Consider the following 19436-nt stretch of genomic DNA (forward strand, 5'->3'; position numbering starts at 1 on the left):
CATCTGTCTGTGTAGTCTGGGTGTGTCTGCAGAGGGAATTGACTCGCAATCCTGCAGCGACTGCTTCTCCATCGAGGCGTGCATGGAGACTGAGATGCTCAACTACCTCATTGAGCGCTTCGACAGTGTCGGCATGGAGGAAAGTAAGGCGCCCAAGGTAAACTGGAAACACCCCAAACATAGGGGTCAACCCTAAGGTGGGGAGCCACATATCTTCTCATTTGGAAGTAGGGTTGGGAAATGCCGGGGACCTCACGATACGATCACCGTACTTCGGTGTCGATATTTATTGCTATTCGATACTGCCATTTTATTTCGATGATGTTCCAAACATTATTGCTCACTATTTGTCTGCGGCAGAGAGAAAGGTGACCGCAAGAGAAAATTTGTTTCGATCAGTCATGGAAATAGAAGTACTGACAACATGTTGGTTCACAGTTTAAAAATAAGATGTAGAACAACCTATGGGATGAAAAATAGCGGCGTTTTGCAGCAGGTACAGCCCACTAGTGCTAGCTAACGCTACTTAGCACAACATTTTTTTGTTGTGTTTTACCAATCAATACATGGAGTCAAAGTAACATCGGCCAAAATATAATATAGGTTTCTATAGATTTTTTCCCCCATCACTATTTGAAGCATTTGGAAACACCATTTTAAGTGTCCCCAAACAATACTTACTTTTCAGCCATGCGTGGTGTGCTGTAAGACCTCTGGTTGTAGCAGAAATGTCCTGAGATGAGGCAAAGTTAAATTTGCACATCGGAACGCTCTTTTCTGAATAAAATGTGTGTTATTTAAAAGAGAGATGGACAAAACACATGTAGATAAACCCCTCGCAACACAAATTCAGGTAATAACCAATGGAGTTCAGAGCCTGACCACAATTAGGGCTGTGGCGGTCATTACATTTTGTCAGACGGTGATTGTTAAGCTAATAACTGCCGGTCCCACGGTAATTTACCTTTTTTAATTGACATAAACACATTTAGCATCTCCTGGCTTCCACCACAGCCTACAAGCCACTTTTGGAACATCTACATGTAAAAAAGTATAATAAATAGATTTAATATAGCCTACACCATCACAATAAATCCATTATTTATTTTAGATAGGTCTAAAGAAAATAAACAAGTCCTCCTATATGCTTAATTTAGTTATTTATGCAACTTTAGTTGTGATAAATGTTGGGGTATAGGTTTTGATTTTTAATACATTCTATAAACAATTGCATAGCCTATAGAAATGTTGTGCAACGCGAGCTCATGGGCTCTCATGAAGTGTTTGATTTAGATTTTCTAAAACATTTGCATTGATGTCAGAGTTATTAGAGAAACAATAGAGTGCTGAGTACCAGGCAGGTTGGTAGGCTACTAATGACCAGCAGCAGCATCCGAGCACAGTTTTGGAGAAGGCTAGTGTTGGAATCGGCTAAACTTTGAACATTGAGATATTAAATAAAGGATAGAGCCTTGAATAGGAAGAGTGAAAGAGACTGGGTTGTGTGTCAGAAGTTAATGGTTCTCTGTGGGAAGACGGATAGCTTTGGAATGTGTTGGGTGGAAGGGAGTAGAGCAACGGTTGAGATAGGGGCGACAGATGGACGTCTGTGGACTGGGGGAAGAAGGTTTTGCGGTCTGAATACAGCTGTGTTGACCTTTTGGGAAGAATTAAACTTGGTTAAGCTTCTCTAGTGTCCGTGAGTTATTTACTCTGAAAAATAAGAACCTAACACTAGTTACCATGACTAAACGGTCAGATGGAATTCGACTGTGGTTGTGACTTGTGACCAGCGGTGTGGTGGTAATGTGGTCACCGTAACAGCTCTAACCACAATACCGCTCACGATGAGAGAACGCGCCACTCCTCTGTGACCAAATTATGATTCTGCAGAAGAATGTGGAGACAGGGTCACCTTGACCTGAGCAGCCCTGATGGTGTCAAAACACTTCTCTTTTGATACTTCTCTTTCCTCCTCTTGTCTTCTCAGATTTGCAGCCACCCCAGTGTCAGTCAGCTCCTCAGCAACATACGCTCACAGTGCATTTCCCACGCCGCTCTTGTCCTTCAGGGTGCCCTCACGCAGCCCAGGTCAGTCTGACACCTTCCTGTCACATGTGACCTCTTCCGATACTGCAGTCATAATAGTCATTTCTATTATTCTGTTCATCAGTGTTTCCCCTGCCATTGAATAGGAGTGTCTAGGTCTGTTGCCTGTTAGTTTCAAATTACCCATTTATTTCAAATAGTATTTTTTTTTACAACCCAACTATCTACTCGTAGACACATGAAAGAAAACCGCAATTAACTTGTCAATTGAAAGTTGTGATGCCAGATGGCCTGGTGTTGCTTTCGCCTGGGAATTAAACAATGGAAAGACATGTTTTGAAATTTGTGATGCCAGATAGCCTGGTGTTGCTTTCGCCTGGGAATTGAACTATGGAAAAGACATGTTTTGAAAGTTGTGATGCCTGGTGTTGCTTTCGCCTGGGAATTAAACAATGGAAAGACATGTTTTGAAATTTGTGATGCCAGATAGCCTGGTGTTGCTTTCGCCTGGGAATTAAACTATGGAAAAGACATGTTTTGAAAGTTGTGATGCCAGATGGCCTGGATGTTGCTTTCGCCTGGGAATTAAACTATGGAAAAGACATGTTTTGTTCTTTTTGTCTGCTATTTCAGCCCCCATAGCAGGAGCTACTGCACCATAGCAACTCATTTATTTATCATTGGGTTCACATATCCACATTATTTTGCCATGTCTTTTACACCTTTGCTCCCACACTCTACAGTTTTCTCACCATTCTCAGAGCACGTTAGTTAGCATGCATGCTACCACTTGTTAAAGGGCAGAATACAAGTATATGATGCAAGAATTTGGTCAAACATAAGTTTGTTCCTCCAAATAGAATTGGCCAGGAGACTCGTTCCAGGTATGTTGTGTGTCTACGTTATATCCTACGCAATACGCATTGCAAGAATGAAAATTAGATACGCAAAATGGCCATCTTGCATAGTTGCAAGCGTGTGTAGCCTCAGTTTAGTAACTCGACGCAGTCAATCAGTACAATTATTTAGTAAGCCCTTTTTACATCAGCAGATGTCATAAAGTGCTTATACAGAAACCCAGCCTAAAACCCCAAACAGCAAGCAATGCAGATGTAGAAGCACAGTGGCTAGGAAAAACTCCCTAGAAAGGAGCAAACCTAGGAAGAAACTTAGAGCAGTCAGGGTCAGGAGTGGCCAGTCTTCTTCTGGTTGTCAGTGAAGATTGTTCTTCAAGATGTTGAAACATTCATAGATGACCAGCAGGGTGAAATAATCATAGTGGTTGTAGAGGTTGCAACAAGTCAGCACCTCAGGAGTAAATGTCAGTTGGCTTTTCATAGCCGAGCATTTAGACAGAGTATTTGTATCTATTAGGGATCCAACACATATACTGCCTGCATCAGTTACCTGATGTGTAATAGAGTTCCATGTAGTTATGACTCTATGTAGTATTGTGCGCCTCCCATTGTCTGTTCTGGACTTGGGGACTGTGAAGAGACCTCTGGTGGCATATGCATGGGTGTCTGAGCAGTTTTTTGCTAGCAGTTTAAACACACACCTCGGTGCATTCATCTTGTCAGCAGTTCTTACAAAAGCAAGTAGTGATGAAGTCAATTTCTCCTCCACTTTGAGCCATGAGAGATTTACCTGCTTATCATTAATGTTAGCTCCCCATGTACATTTAGGGGCCAGCCGTGCTGCCCTGTTCTGAGCCAATTGTAATTTTCCTAAATCCCCCTTTTTGGCCCTTGACCACACGTCTCAACGGTAGTCCAGGTGCGACAAAACTAGGGCCTGTAGGACCAGCCTTGTTGATCGTGTTAAGGCAGATGAGCACCTTATTATGGACAGACTTATCCCCATCTTAGCTACTGTTGTATCAATATGTACAATGCTTTTAGTTTTTTAAATATTTAGGGCTAACTTATTCCTTGACACCCATTCTCAATCTAGTTCAAGTTATTTTAGTAGCTGATGTGGAGTCGTCCGCATGCATAGACACACTGACTTTACTCAAAGCCAGTAGCGTGTCGTTAGTAAAGATTGAAAAAAGTAATGGGCCAAGACAGCTTCCCTGGTGAATTACTGATTCTACTTGGATTATATTGAAGAGCACCCTATGTGTTATGTTATACAGGTAACTCTTTATCCACAATATAGCAGGGGGTGTAAAGCCATAACACACACATTTTTCCAGCAGCAGACAATGATCGATAATGTCAAAAACCACACTGAAGTCTAACATATCAGCCCGACAATCTTTTTATCATTAATTCCTCTCAGCCAATCATCAGTCATTTGTGTAAGTGTTGTGCTTGTTGAATATCCTTCCCTGTAAGTGTGCTGAAAGTCTGTCAATTTGTTGACTGTAAAATAGCATTGTATCTGGTAAAAAAAAAAAAAAATCAAAAGTTTAATAAGGGTTGGTAAAAGGCTGATTGGTTGGCGTTATGAGCCAGTAAAGTGCGCTTTACTATTCTTAGGTAGCGGAATGACTTTTGTTCCCTCCAGGCCTGAGGGCACACACTTTCTAGAAGACTTAAATTGAAGATATGGCAACATAGGATGGGCAATATCGTCCATTATTATCCTCAGTAATTTTCCATCCAAGTTGTCAGACACCGGTGGCTTGTCATAGTTGATAGACAACAATACTTTTTTAACGTCTTCTAAACTCATTTGAAGGAATTCAAATGTACAATGCTTGTCTTTCATAATTTGGTCAGATATACAGTACCAGTCAAAAGTTTGGACACACTTACTCATTCAAGGGGTTTATTTTTTACTATTTTCTACATTGTAGAATAGTAGTGAAGACATCAAAACTATGAAATAACACATAGGGAATCATGTAGTAACAAAGTTTTAAGCAAAATGTATTTTAATTTGAGATTCTTCAAAGTAGTCACTTTGACTTGATGACAGCTTTGCACACTCTGGGCATTCTCTCAACCAGATTCATGAGTCACCTGGAATGCATTTCAGTTAACAGCTGTGCCTTGTTAAAAGTTAATTTGTGGAATTTCTTTCCTTCTTAATGTGTTTGAGCCAATCAGTTGTGTTGTGACAAAGTAGGGGATGGTATACAGAAGATAGCCCTATTTGGTAAAAGACCAAGTCCATATTATGGCAAGAACAGCTCAAATAAGCAAAGAGAAACAACAGTCCGTCATTACTTTAAGACAAGAAGGTCAGTCAATCCGGAAAATGTCAAGAACTTTGAAAGTCTCTTAAAGTGCAGTTGCAAAAACCATCAAGCGCTTTGAAGCTGGCTCTCATGAGGACCGCCACAGGAAAGGAAGACCCAGAGTTACCTCTGCTGCAGAGGATCAGTTCAGTAGAGTTAACTGCACCTCAGATTGCAGCCCAAATAAATGCTTCACAGAGTGAATAACAGACACATCTCAACATCAACTGTTCAGAGGAGACTGCATGAATCAGGCCTTCTTGGTCGGGTTGCTGCAAAGAAACCACTACCAAAGGACACAAATAATAAGAAGAGAATTGCTTGGGCCAAGAAACACGATCAATGGATATTAGACTGGTGGAAATCTGTCCTTTGGTCTGATACCACCGCCGTGCCGTGTCTTTGTGAGACGCAGAGTAAGTGAACGGATGATCTCCGCATGTGTCGTTCCCACCGTGAAGCATGGAGGAGGAGGTGTAATTGTGTGGGGGTGCTTTGCTGGTGACAGTGATTTATTTAAAATTCAGGCATGCTTAACAAGCATGGATACAACAGCATTCTGCAGCAATACGCCATCCCATCTAGTTTGCGCTTAGTCCCACTCTCATTTGTTTTTCAACAGGACGATGACCCAACACACCTCCAGGCTGTGTAAGGGCTATTTGACCAAGAAGGAGAGTGATGGAGTGCTGCATCAGATTACCTGGCCTCCACAATCACCCGACCTCAACACAATTGAGATGGTTTGGGATAAGTTGGACCGCAGAGTGAAAGAAAAGCGGCGAAAAAGTGCTCCCTATGTGTGGGAACTCCTTCAAGACTTTTGGAAAAGCATTCCAGGTAAAGCTGGTTTAGAGAATGCCAAGTGTACGCAAAGCTGTCAAGGCGAAGGGTGGCTACTTTGAAGAATCCAAAATATATTTTGGGGTTTTTGGGTTACCACATGATTACTTATTTGTTATTTCATAGTTGTGATGTCTTCACTATTATTTTACAGTGTAGAAAATAATACAAATAAAGAAAAACCCTTGAATGAGTAGGTGTGTCCAAACTTTTGACTGGTACTGTACTTGGATGTGTAGTGTCTGCATTTGTTGCTGGCATGTCATGCCCAAGTTTGCTAATCATGCCAATTAAAAAATCATCAAAGTAGTTGGCAATATCAGTGGGTTTTGTAACGAATGAGCCATCTGATTCAATGAATGTTGGAGCTGAGTTAGCCTTTTTGCCCAAAATTTCATTGAAGGTGCTCGAAAGCTTTTTACTATCATCCTTTATATAATTTATCTTTGGTTCATAGTATAGCAGAATCAGGTCAGGGTTCCATAGCTGCAGGCAGAACAGCGGAAACTGGATCAGCAGCCCAACCAGGTAGACTGGGGACAAAGCCAAGCAGGAGTGGCCAGGTAGTTCTGAGGTGTGGTCCTAGGCCTCAGATCCTCCGGGAAGGAAGAGCGAAAGATTGGAGAAATCGAGGTAGTATCCTTAAGATCACACAGGAGAAATATGACTGATTGACCGTAGCCCCTCAGCACATACACTACATGACCAAAAGTATGCAGTCACCTGCTTGTTGAAAATCTCATTCTAAAATCATGTATTGATATAGATTTGGTCTTCCCTTTGCTGCTATAACAACCTCCATTCTTCTGGGAAGGCTTTCCACTAGATGTTGGAACATTGCTATGGGGACTTGCTTCCATTCAGCCACAAGCATTAGTGAGGTTGGGCACTGATGTTGGACAATTTGGCCTGGCTCGCAGTCGGCATTTCAATTCATCCCAAATGTGTTTGATTGGGTTGAGGTCAGGGATCTGTGCAGGCCAGTCAAGTTCTTCCACACCGATCTTGACAAACCATTTCTGTATGGACCTTGCTTTGTGCACAGGGGCATTGTCATACTGAAACAGGAAAGAGTCTTCACCAAACTGTTGTAAGCACAGAATCGTCTAGAATGTCATTGTATGCCATAGCGTTAAAATTTCACTAGGCCCCTTCACTGGAACTAAGGGGCCTAGCCCGAACCATGTAATATAGCCCCAGACCATTATTCCTCATCCACCAAACTTTACAGTTGGCACTATGTACAGACAATGCGTTTTCACTGCTCCAGAGTCCAATGGCGGCGAGTTTTACACCACTCCAGCCGACGCTTGGCATTGCGCATGGTGATCTTAGCTTTCTGTCGGCTGCTCGGCCAAAGAAACCCATTTCATGAACGTCCCAGCGAACATTTATTGTGCTGATGTTGCTTCCAGAAGCAGTTTGGAACTCCGTAGTGAGTGTTGCAACCAAGGACAGACTATTTTTAAGCTCTACGCGTTGTTGCTCAATTTCATTCAAGTCAGCAACAGGTGTGGCTGAAATAGCCAAATCCACTAATTTGAAGGGGAGTCCACATACTTTTGTATATATTGTGTAGACTATTGCAGCATAAGGACTGAGACGGGGTTGGGGGACACCGTGGTCCCGTCTGACAATTCCCCTGGACAGGACAAACCAGGCAGAATATAACCCCACCCACTTTGCCAAAGAACAGCCTCGCACCACCAGAGGGATATCAACAGACAAACTAATACTACCCTGAGATAAGGCAGCGTACAGCCCTCGATGCTCGCCCCCACCACGCGAGCCCGAGGGGGCGCGAGACCGAACAGGAAGATAATGTCAGTGACAACCCACTCAAGTCGTGATGCACTCCTTCTAGGGACGACATGGGAGAGCACTAGCAAACCAGTTACTCAGCCCACGTAATGGGGTCAGAGGCAGAGAATCCCAGTGGAGAGCGGGAGGAGCCGGCCAGGCAAAGACTGCAAGGGTGGTTCGTCACGCCAATGTCTTGCCATTCACATTAGCACCTTTTGGCCAGACTGCTCAATCACTGGACCTACTGAAAAGATGAGTCTTCAGTAAAGACTTGTCGGTTGAGACCGAGTCTGCATCTCTCTCAAGGATTGGTAGACCATTCCATAAAAATGGCGATCTGTAGGAGAAAGCCCAGCCTCCAGCTGTTTGCTTAGAAATTCTAGGGACAATGAGGCCTGTGTCTTGTGACTGCAGCATACATGTAGGTATGTACGGCAGGACCAAATCGGAGAGATGGGTAAGAGCTTGTCAGTGTAATGATTTGTACCTTAATCAGCCCTAGCCTTAACATCAAGCCAGTGTCGAGTGGCTAGCCCTGGAGTAATATGATAGATGTATTATCATTTTGGGGTTCTAGTCAAGATTCTGGCAGATTATTTAGCACTAGCGGAAGTTTATTTAGTGCTGGAGAGTAGAGCATTGCAGTGGTTTAATCTTGAAGTGACAAAAGCATGGATTAGTTTCTGACAAAGTTTTAGATTTTTGCAGTGTTATGAAGATGGAAAAAGCTGCTCTTGAAATATTTTTATGTTCGTTATAGTAACGCAACGCTTTTAGTAACTCGGCGCTAACATACGTGCAGTATAAAATAGGCTTTTGTTAGAATGCCTGTTCTGCCAATTGTTAAATGGTAGAAAACAAGAATACAATGCACATTTTCTCACTCAAAATACGCTCCTAATTTGGCCTCAAAATAGTATTTGGCCAGGTGACATGGTTCAGGTATGTTGTGTGTCTGAGTAAAAGCGTTCCTCCTCCCCTTGCCCCTCCACTCAGGAGCCCCCTGCAGCAGTCCCTGCTGGTGCCCTACATGCTGTGCCGAAACCTGCCGTATGGCTTTATCCAGGAGCTGGCCCGCATGACCCACCAGGAGGAGGTCTTCAGACAGGTGGGCTCAACCGACAGACCGAATGACACACAGACTATGCTTTTGTTAGTGTGACGTTGTCCAAGCTAGTAGAAGGTAAGACTGAGCATTTAAAGGTCCATTAGAAAACATTTGGTAATTGAGAATTTGGTCAAACACTTGAGAAAAACCATGTGAAATGCAGCAGATTACCAAGTTATCCTGTAGATTTCACCATGTTGATTTTCAGCTATCTTTACTGTGGTGCAATCCTCATTTGCTCACCTGCGCTTCTGTGTCTTTCAGATCTTCGTTCCAATCCTTCAAGGGCTGGGTCTGGCTGTGAAAGAATGTTCCTTCGACAGTGACAACTTTAAATTCCCCCTCATGGTAAGGTGGCAGCGGTGAAGTACTGCAGCCTGTGAGAGAGCCTGTCTATTTAACTGATAGGGGGGGAGTTTGAGATGTGCCAAATGGATTATGTTCCCGGTAAACCCTGAGTGAACCTTTTAGGCTCCCACTATATATATATATATATATATATATATATATATACACACACACACACACACACACACACACACACACACACACACACACACACACACACGCCCCTTTACTTTCAGTGCAGCAAACTCTCTCCAGAAGTTCAGTGAGGATCTCTGAATGATCCAATGTTGACCTAAATGACTAATGATGATAAATACAATCCACCTGTGTGTAATCAAGTCTCCGTATAAATGCACCTGCACTGTGATAGTCTCAGAGGTCCGTTAAAAGCGCAGAGAGCATCATGAAGAACAAGGAACACACCAGGCATGTCCGAGATACTGTTGTGAAGAAGTTTAAAGCCGGATTTGGATACAAAAAGATTTCCCAAGCTTTAAACATCCCAAGGAGCACTGTGCAAGCGATAATATTGAAATGGAAGGAGTATCAGACCACTGCAAATCTACCAAGACCTGGCCGTCCCTCTAAACTTTCAGCTCATACAAGGAGAAGACTGATCAGCGATGCAGCCAAGAGGCCCATGATCACTCTGGATGAACTGCAGAGATCTACAGCTGAGGTGGGAGACTCTGTCCATAGGACAACAATCAGTCGTATATTGCACAAATCTGGCCTTTATGGAAGAGTGGCAAGAAGAAAGCCATTTCTTAAAGATATCCATAAAAAGTGTTGTTTAAAGTTTGCCACAAGCCACCTGGGTGACACACCAAACATGTGGAAGAAGGTGCTCTGGTCAGATGAATCCAAAATTGAACTTTTTGGCAACAATGCAAAACGTTATGTTTGGCGTAAAAGCAACACAGCTCATCACCCTGAACACACACCATCCCCACTGTCAAACATGGTGGTGGCAGCATCATGGTTTGGGCCTGTTTTTCTTCAGCAGGGACAGGGAAGATGGTTAAAATTGATGGGAAGATGGATGGAGCCAAATACAGGACCATTCTGGAAGAAAACCTGATGGAGTCTGCAAAAGACCTGAGACTGGGACGAAGATTTGTCTTCCAACAAGACAATGATCCAAAACATAAAGCAAAATCTACAATGGAATGGTTCAAAAATAAACATATCCAGGTGTTAGAATGGCCAAGTCAAAGTCCAGACCTGAATCCAATCGAGAATCTGTGGAAAGAACTGAAAACTGCTGTTCACAAATGCTCTTCATCCAACCTCACTGAGCTCGAGCTGTTTTGCAAGGAGGAATGGGAAAAAAATTCAGTCTCTCGATGTGCAAAACTGATAGAGACATACCCCAAGCGACTTACAGCTGTAATCGCAGCAAAAGGTGGCGCTACAAAGTATTAACTTAAGGGGGCTGAATAATTTTGCACGCCCAATTTTTCAGTTTTTGATTTGTTAAAAAAGTTTGAAATATCCAATAAATGTCGTTCCACTTCATGATTGTGTCCCACTTGTTGTTGATTCTTCACAAAAAAATACAGTTTTATATCTTTATGTTTGAAGCCTGAAATGTGGCAAAAGGTCGCAAAGTTCAAGGGGGCCGAATACTTTCGCAAGGCACTGTATATGAATGAATATATATATATAATATATTCATTCATTCATTCATTCATTCATTCATTCAAGAATGGGAATTTTCCCATTGAAGGCAATGGTTATTTTATTGGTGGACCGGTTGCTATATTGAGTGTGCACGTTTGTTCCATTCAAATTGCCGTGGTCTAAGGGGCTAGTAATTCTATTTATATGGCTCCCCGTACTCTTTACACACATCTGTCATAACATGACATCGGGCGTTTTTTTTTTTTTTACGGAAACTTATTTGAAAATCACATTTGAATATGGTCATTTTAACAGTCAATGGCCAATGTTATGAGGTTATTTTGGATGGGTCTTTATTTAACGTTCACTTACGACGTGTTTTGTTTTCTACAGGCTTTAGCTGAGCTCTGTGAGATAAAGTTTGGGAAGACTCACCCCATGTGCAATTTGGTGAGTATGTTCTGAGAGACGGAGCCATCTTTCTTATCTCTTCATCTATTACATAATTTGTAGGGGTTTAAAGGTACTTTTTTTGTACCAAACCATTTGGTACAGGGACCTCGGTTCGGTCCACACTGAACATGAATTAATACATTAAAAAGTGAAACACTCGGCCTGTAGGCTATGCCTTCGCTCCTTCTCGAGTAAATCTGATCTGAAAAAAAACAAACATTTGAGGCTATTCTGTTAAATCAACTAGAGCCTATGCTCACGTTGTTTCAAAAGTAAAATCTTAATTGTCTCATTTAAAGCTGTCCTTTTGTGAGGTGCAGCCGGGAACTTGTTCTGTACGATGGCGAGTGGTGAGGTAGATAAACCAGGAGAATTATCCATCGTCGTTTAAATCTTCCGTTTGGGAACATTTTGGCTTCCCAGTAGATTACTATGGCGATGGACAGAGAGACCTCAAACATGTTGTCACATTTACGCTGACATCACCCCAGTATTCCTACCAAGACGGAAACGCAAAACAACAACCACACAACTACATCTTCCCCATACATTTAAGCAGCCCTTTACAGCGGATTCTGACCAGGCCAAAGAAATGACAAGAGCGATAGGTATGTTTACAGCTGCGGATATACGCCCACTCTCAGTGGTTGAGAAGAATAGGGGGTTTCAGCACCTCGTGAAAGTGCGTGAGCCACGATGCAAACTTTGCCCTCTCGCACCCATTTCAGCAAACTGGTACTACTCGCTCTATACAATCAAGCAAAATCAAAGTTGCCAATGAATTGGCCAATGCCCCTGTGTTGCGCTTACTACAGATGGATGGACCTCCAGGGCTCCAGAGCTACTTAACAGTGACATCCCATCTCATTACCCCAGAGTGGGAAAGTCAAAGTAGGGTGCTAAAGAATCACCCCCTTTATGAGAGTCACACAAATATGCATATTTTTCTTTGTTAGAAAACATTATAGCACAGGCCAATACAATGTCATAGCCATGTTTACATATTGATTTCACATGGATATTGCACTTTATTTTAGTGTTGAGTAATTGTTTTTTTCATGTAAAAATATCCAAAGTGTTGGTATTCTTGATTGTGCTCTCATCAGGCATTATGACTCATAACCATATGGAAATAGGATTGTCAACACTTTGTATTTTCTTAAATAAACATAAGTTAACTACAGTAACTGTTGACATTTAATTTTCCCGCTGTACCGAAATCGAACCAAGACCCCAAAAGCCACAATACGTACCCGAACCATAGGTTCACGTTACACCCCTTAGAATTAGCTAACGATCTCCTCCATAGCACCTCATAATCCAAGGTGTTGACACTCTTCTTCCCCATGGGAAGACAAAGTATGCATCCCAAATGGAACCCTATTCCCGTTGTAGTGCACTACTTTTCACTAGGTCCCGTAGTGCTGTGGTCAAAAGTTTTGCACCATAAAGGAAATTGGGTGCCCTTTGGGACATAGACAATCCCCTTACGTGTAAATAAGGAATATATGCCTTCAGAAAGTGTTCAGACCCCTTGACTTTTTCCACATTTTTAGGTTACAGCCTTATTCTAAAATGTATTAAAACAACAACAAAAAAATCATAATTAATCTACACACAATACCCCATAATGACAAAGCAGAAATCGTTTTTTTCATTTGTTTTTTTGCTAATTTCATTTTTTTTTTTAAATCAACTGAAATATCACATTTACATAGGTATTTATACCCTTTACCAGTACTTTGTTGAAGCACCTTGGGCAGCAATTACAGCCTCGAGTCTTCTTGGGTATGATGCTACAAGCTTGGCACACCTGTATTTGTGGAGTTTCTCCCATTATTCTCTGCAGATCTTCTCATGCTCTGTAAGGTTGGGTGCGGAGCATTGCTGCACAGCTATTTTCAGGTCTCTCCAGAGATGGTCGATCGCGTTAAACTCCGGGCTCTGGCTGGGCCAATCAAGGACATTCAGAGACGTGTCCCGAAGCCACTCCTGTGTTGTCTTGGCTGTGTGTTTAGGTTCGTTGTCCTGTTGGAAGGTGAACCTTTGCCCCAGTTTGAGGTCCTGAGCTCTCTGAAGCAGGTTTTCATCAAGGATATCTCTGTACTTTGCTCCGTTCATCTTTGCCTCGATCCTGACTAGTCTCCCAGTCCTGGTCGCTGAAAAACATCCCCACAGCATGATGCTGCCACCACCATGCTTCACCGTAGGGATGGTGCCAGGTTTCCTCCAGATGTGATGCTTGGCATTCAGGCCAAATAGTTCAATCTTGGTTTCATCAGACCAGAGAATCTTGTTTCTCACAATCCTGTCTCAGAGCTCTAAGGACAATTCCTTCGACTTCATGGCTTGGTTTTTGCTCTGACGTGCACTGTCAACTGTGGGACCTTATATAGACAGGTGTGTGCCTTTTCAAATCATGTCCGATCAATTGAATTTACCACAGGTGGACTCCAATCAAGTTGAAGAAACATCTCAAGGACGATCAATGGAAACAGGATGCACCTGAGCTCAATTTCGAGTCTCACAGAAAATGGTCTGAAAACGTATGTAAATATGCTGGTTTGTTTTGCAAACATTTCTAAAAACGGGTTTTCTCTTTGTCATTATGGGTTAGTTGAGGGATTATAATTTTTAAGGCTTTAACCTAAAAATGTGAAAAGTCAAGGCGTCTGAATACTTTCCGAAGGCACTGTAAGCTTATACGGTTTTTAGCGACACTAGAATCGTGCCATTCAGAGTTTGAAATCAGTGCGAAGCATGATGTAAGGCAATTCCATTTGTAATAGTGCCTTGGTGAGAAATAAGCATGTCCTCATCCTACTTTAAGCTGGATTGCATTACAAAGATCTACAATATGCAGAAAACACAAACATTGTTTCACATTGTGAAGGGGTGTTGGAACAGGTCACATGCAATTTGAATTGTCAGGGTAGTGGTATTGGTTTCTGCCGTTACCAAGCAAGTATGGCTTAGTAATGTAATAGTCACCATGTTAGCTCAGCAAAAATAGAAACGTCCTCTCACTGTTAACTGCATTTATTTTCAGCAAACTTAACGTGTAAATATTTGTATGAACTTAACAAGATTCAACAACTGAGACATAAACTGAACAAGTTCCACAGACGTGACTAATAGAAATGGAATAATGTGCCCCTGAACAAAGGGGGGGGCAAAATCAAAAGTAACAGTCAGTATCTGGTGTGGCCACCAGCTGCATTAAGTACTGCAGTGCATCTCCTCCTCATGGACTGCTCCAGATCTGCCAGTTCTTGCTGTAAGATGTTACCCCACTCTTCCACCAAGGCACTTGCAAGTTCCCGGACATTTCTGGGGGGAATGGCCTCACCCTCTGATCCAACAGGTCCCAGATGTGCTCAATGGGATTGAGATCCGGGCTCTTCGCTGACCATGGCAGAACACTGACATTCCTGTCTTGCAGGAAATCACGTCTAGAACAAGCAGTATGGCTGGTGGCATTGTCATGCAGGAGGGTCATGTCAGGATGAGCCTGCAGGAAGAGTACCACATGAGGGAGGAGGATGTCTTCCCTGTAACGCACAGCGTTGAGATTGCCTGCAATGACAACAAGCTCAGTCCGATGATGCTGTGACACACTGCCCCAGACCATGACGGACCCTCCACCTCCAAATCGATCCCGCTCCAAAGTACAGGCCTCGGTGTAACGCTCATTCCTTCGACGATAAACGCGAATCCAACCATCACCCCTGGTGAGACAAAATCGTAACCCGTCAGTGAAGAGAACTTTTTGCCAGTCCTGTCTGGTCCAGCGACGGTGGTTTTGTGCCCATAGGCGATGTTGTTGCTGGTGATGTCTGGTGTGGACCTGCCTTACAACAGGCCTACAAGCTCTCAGCCTATTGCGGACAGTCTGAGCACTGATGGAGAGGATTGTGCATTCCTGGTGTAAATCGGGCAGTTGCTGCCATCCTGTACCTGTCCTGCAGGTGTGATGTTCAGATGTACTGGTCCTGTGCAGGTGTTGTTACACGTGGTCTGCCACTTCGAGGATAATCAGCTGTCCATCCTGTTTCCCTGTAGCGCTGTCTTAGGCTGTCTTAGGACATTGACATTTATTGCTCTGGCCACATCTGAGGTCGTCATGCCTCCTTGCAACATCCCTAAGGCATGTTCACACAGATGAGCAGGGACCCAGGGCATCTTTCTTTTGGTGTTTTTCAGAGTCAGTAAAATGCCTCTAGTGTCCTACGTTTTCATAACTGTGACCTTAATTGCCTACCATCTGTAAGCTGTTAGTGTCTTAACGACCGTTCCACAGGCGCATGTTCATTAATTATTTATGATTCATTGAACAAGCATGGGAAACACTGTTTACAATGAAGATCTGTGAAGTTATCTGGATTTTTATGAATTATCTTTGAAAGACAGGGTCCTGAAAAAGTGAGTTTCTTTTTTTGCTGAGTTTGTGCCTGTCTCGTGTGTGTCCTGTCCAGATGACATCTCTGCCCCTGTGGTGTCCCAAATCCCTGGGCCCGGGGATGGGCCGAGAGTTTCAGAGACTGTCCTTCCTGGGAGCATTCTTCAGCCTGTCGGTCTTTGCAGAGGATGACGTGAGTAATAGGGGTAAAGTGAAGTTGCCCCCAGATGCTGATCCTGGGTCAGTTTTTTGTGTTTTCTACTCTATCGGTTAACCTGTCTGGGAACGGGAATCCCTCGCCAACAGCCATTGAAATTGCCGGGCGCCAAATTTAAACAACAGAAATCTGATAAATCAAATTTCTCAAACATACAAGTATTAGGCATCATTTTAAAGATATAATTCTCGTTAATCCAGCCACAGTGTCTGATTTCAAAAAGGCTTTACAGCGAAAGCTCAACAAACGATTGTTAGGTCACGACCAAGTCACAGAAAAACACAGCCATTTTTCCAGCCAAAGAGAGGAGTCACAAAAAGCACAAATAGAGATAAATTGAATCACTAAGCTTTGATGATCTTCGTCAGATGACACTCATAGGACTTCATGTTACACAATACATGTATGTTTTGTTCGGTGAAGTTCATATTTATATCCAAAAATCTAATTTTACATTGGCGTGTTATGTTCAGTAGTTCCAAAACATGCAGTGATTTTGCAGAGAGCCACATCAATTTACAGAAATACTCATAATAAACATTGATAATAGATACAACTATTATACATGGAACTTTGAGATTAACTTCTACTTAATGCAACCGCTGTGTCAGATTTCAAAAAAACTTTACTGAAAAAGCATACCATGCAATAATCTGAGGACAGCGTTCAGAGCCCACACCAGCCAAAGAAATATCCGCCATGTTGTGTAGTCAACATTAGTCAGAAATAGCATTATAAATATTCTCTTACTTTTGATCTTCATCAGAATGCACTCACAGACATCCCAGTTCCACAATAAATGTTTGATTTGTTCAATAAAGTTAATCATTTATGTCCAAATACCTCCTTGTTGTTCGCGCGTTTAGTAAACAAAACGAAACTCACGAAGCGCGGGCAAGTCCAGTGGAAAGGTCGGACGAAAAGTTCAGAAAGTTCCGTTACAGTCAGTAGAAACATGTCAAATGAAGTATAGAATCAATCTTTAGGATGTTTTTATGATAAATCTTCAATAATGTTCTAACTGGACAATTCCTTTGTCTGTAGAAAAGCAATGGAACGCGAGCTAACGCTCTCATGACCGCGTGTCACGAGCCCGCGGCTCTCTGCCAGACCTCTGACTCATTCCCCTCTCATTCAGCCCCCCTCCACAGTAGAAGCCTGAAACAACGTTCTAAAGACTGTTGACATCTAGTGGAAGCCTTGGGAAGTGCAACATTACCAATATCAGATTTCCCACTTCCTGGTTGGATTTCTTCTCAGGTTTTCGCCTGCCATATGAGTTCTGTTATACTCACGGACATCATTCAAACAGTTTTAGAAACTTCAGTGTTTTCTATCCAATACTACTAATAATATGCATATATTAGCATCTGGGACTGAGTAGCAGGCAGTTTACTCTGGGCACGCTTTTCATCCAAAAGTGAAAATGCTGCCCCCTATCCCAATGAAGTAAAGGTTAGAATTGTGGGAGAGGAAGCTGATCCTAAATCTGTACATTGAGGGAACTTCACCCTGGAGCTAGATTAATGTGTGATTGTGTGACTCAATGCAATGTGGCCAAAAGAAGAAAAGGAAAGTAGCCCAGCAGCACTGCTTGTCCCTTGGAATTTAGTGAATTTACCAATTTTGCTGATTAACATCTTTCTGGTGGTTCCTGTTGTATTGCATAAGTTTACTTCACAAAATGCATTAAAAAGAAATTGCTCACAAATATACAAATGACCATGACAAGTTGTATCATATTGCTTCCAGAATTATGTTGCCATTATATTTTACCAGTAACAAAAATACTTTTTGTTTGGGGTCTTTTCCTACTCAGACCAAAGTGGGTGACAAGTACTTCTCGGGCCCAGCGATCACTATGGAGAACACTCGTGTGGGTAGCCAAACTCTGCAGCACTACCTGGAGTCAGCCCGGGTAAGTCCCACCCACCTGGCAGGGCTGTACAGTGCGACCATTTTACTTGCATATGCGGCTAAATATTTTACTGTGCGACCTGGAATTTTTATTTAGGAGCACCAGTGTGCCAAGAACAATTCAGGATTCTAGCTTTATTAACTCAAATATTTTTCATTTTGCTCCTAAGTTTGGTTGTGAGCCTACATTTTTTAACTTAATAAAGGTCAGCTTAGAGCCCTGCCTGGGTCTATCGTGACTTTTATTTAGACTTCCTTCAAGTTGGCATGACATAATACTTTTTTACATGTTTCTTTGTCAGGGTGACTTGTTTAAAATTCTCCACAACATCCTACTAAATGGAGAGACAAGAGAGGTAGTGCTCAACTACATGGCAGCTCTGGTCAACCGCAATGTGAAGAAAGCCCAGATGCAGGTAAAAGGCTTACAGCTTAGTGATCCTAGCCTATTTTAATTTAATCTATAGAACATCTGCATTGAGTGTTTCTAATGTGACCCTTTCAAGCTAGAATGTCTGGCCAAAAAGTCTGAAGAGACCCACTGCTATTCCAGCACACACTGCTTTCCCCCCACCGTCGCTGTCATTCTTTCACTGTCCTATCAGAAACCAATACAAATACATATGAAAGGAGTGGGACGGCCCCACTCCTTAAATAACAGAGAACTAATAAGGGAGTTATTGAGCAGTTCTTTATTTCATATTATATTTAATATCTTCCCCTCCCACCTCCTCCCCTACTCTCGCAGACAGACGACAAGCTGGTGTCCACAGATGGCTTCATGATTAACTTCCTGTCGGTGCTGCAACAGCTGAGCATGAAGATCAAGCTGGAGATGGTAGACCCGTACTACATTTTCCACCCCCTCTGCCGCCTGCAGGTCAGCCGTGAGGAGACCCGGCTCAAGGCCACCATGGAAGAGCTCAAGACCTGGCTGGCCGAGATACGTGAGTGGACACCCATAGATAATATAACAGTAAATACGCCGATGTCATAGATCCCCTATGCATCAGAATGGAACAATTTGTCAGCTCCATTTTTCTGTTCTATCTAGTTGAACACCACCATTGTCGTCATAATGTTTCAAGTGTACAGTGAAATGCCTTTCTTGCAAGCTCCAAACCCAACAATGTAGTTATCAATGTAGCACAAAAAAATGACAAGGTAGAACAAAAACACACAAGAAATAAAACACGAGAGAGTCACGGTCACCAACGTCAACCTACCAGACGAGCTGGACACCTTTTTCTCAAGATTTGAGCACAATGACCCTGAGCTGCTGAGGAGAGCCCCCGATGACAACGTGGGCTACACACGGTCTCCACTGAGGACATATGTAAGTTCATCGACTACAGCTCGGCCTTCAGTACCATAGTGCCCTATAGGCTCATTACAAAGCTCACAGCCCTGGGTCTGAACTCCTCCCTATGCAACTGGGTCCTGAACTCCCTGACAGGCCGTCCCCAGGTGGTGAAGATAGGCAACATTA

The 19436-nt window shown here is 42.7% G+C and overlaps 1 protein-coding gene across 10 annotated transcripts in view; it reads left to right on the plus strand.

The window, feature by feature from the left end:
* LOC110491883 (ubiquitin conjugation factor E4 B) overlaps nt 1–19436 on the plus strand; it is a 99369-nt gene that overhangs the window by 38488 nt on the left and 41445 nt on the right. For all 10 annotated transcript variants that reach the window (XM_036946775.2, XM_036946774.2, XM_036946776.2 and 7 more), the window contains 9 exons: nt 16–157; nt 1991–2091; nt 8879–8990; nt 9255–9338; nt 11355–11411; nt 15890–16006; nt 17850–17948; nt 18250–18363; nt 18696–18894. In XM_036946775.2, the coding sequence (XP_036802670.1) occupies nt 16–157; nt 1991–2091; nt 8879–8990; nt 9255–9338; nt 11355–11411; nt 15890–16006; nt 17850–17948; nt 18250–18363; nt 18696–18894 (1025 nt within the window). The remainder of the gene's footprint in view (nt 1–15; nt 158–1990; nt 2092–8878; nt 8991–9254; nt 9339–11354; nt 11412–15889; nt 16007–17849; nt 17949–18249; nt 18364–18695; nt 18895–19436) is intronic.

This window comes from Oncorhynchus mykiss, chromosome 16 (genome assembly GCF_057628025.1).
Source record: "Oncorhynchus mykiss isolate SJ-2025 chromosome 16, ASM5762802v1, whole genome shotgun sequence".
Classification (NCBI taxonomy): Eukaryota; Metazoa; Chordata; class Actinopteri; order Salmoniformes; family Salmonidae; genus Oncorhynchus; species Oncorhynchus mykiss.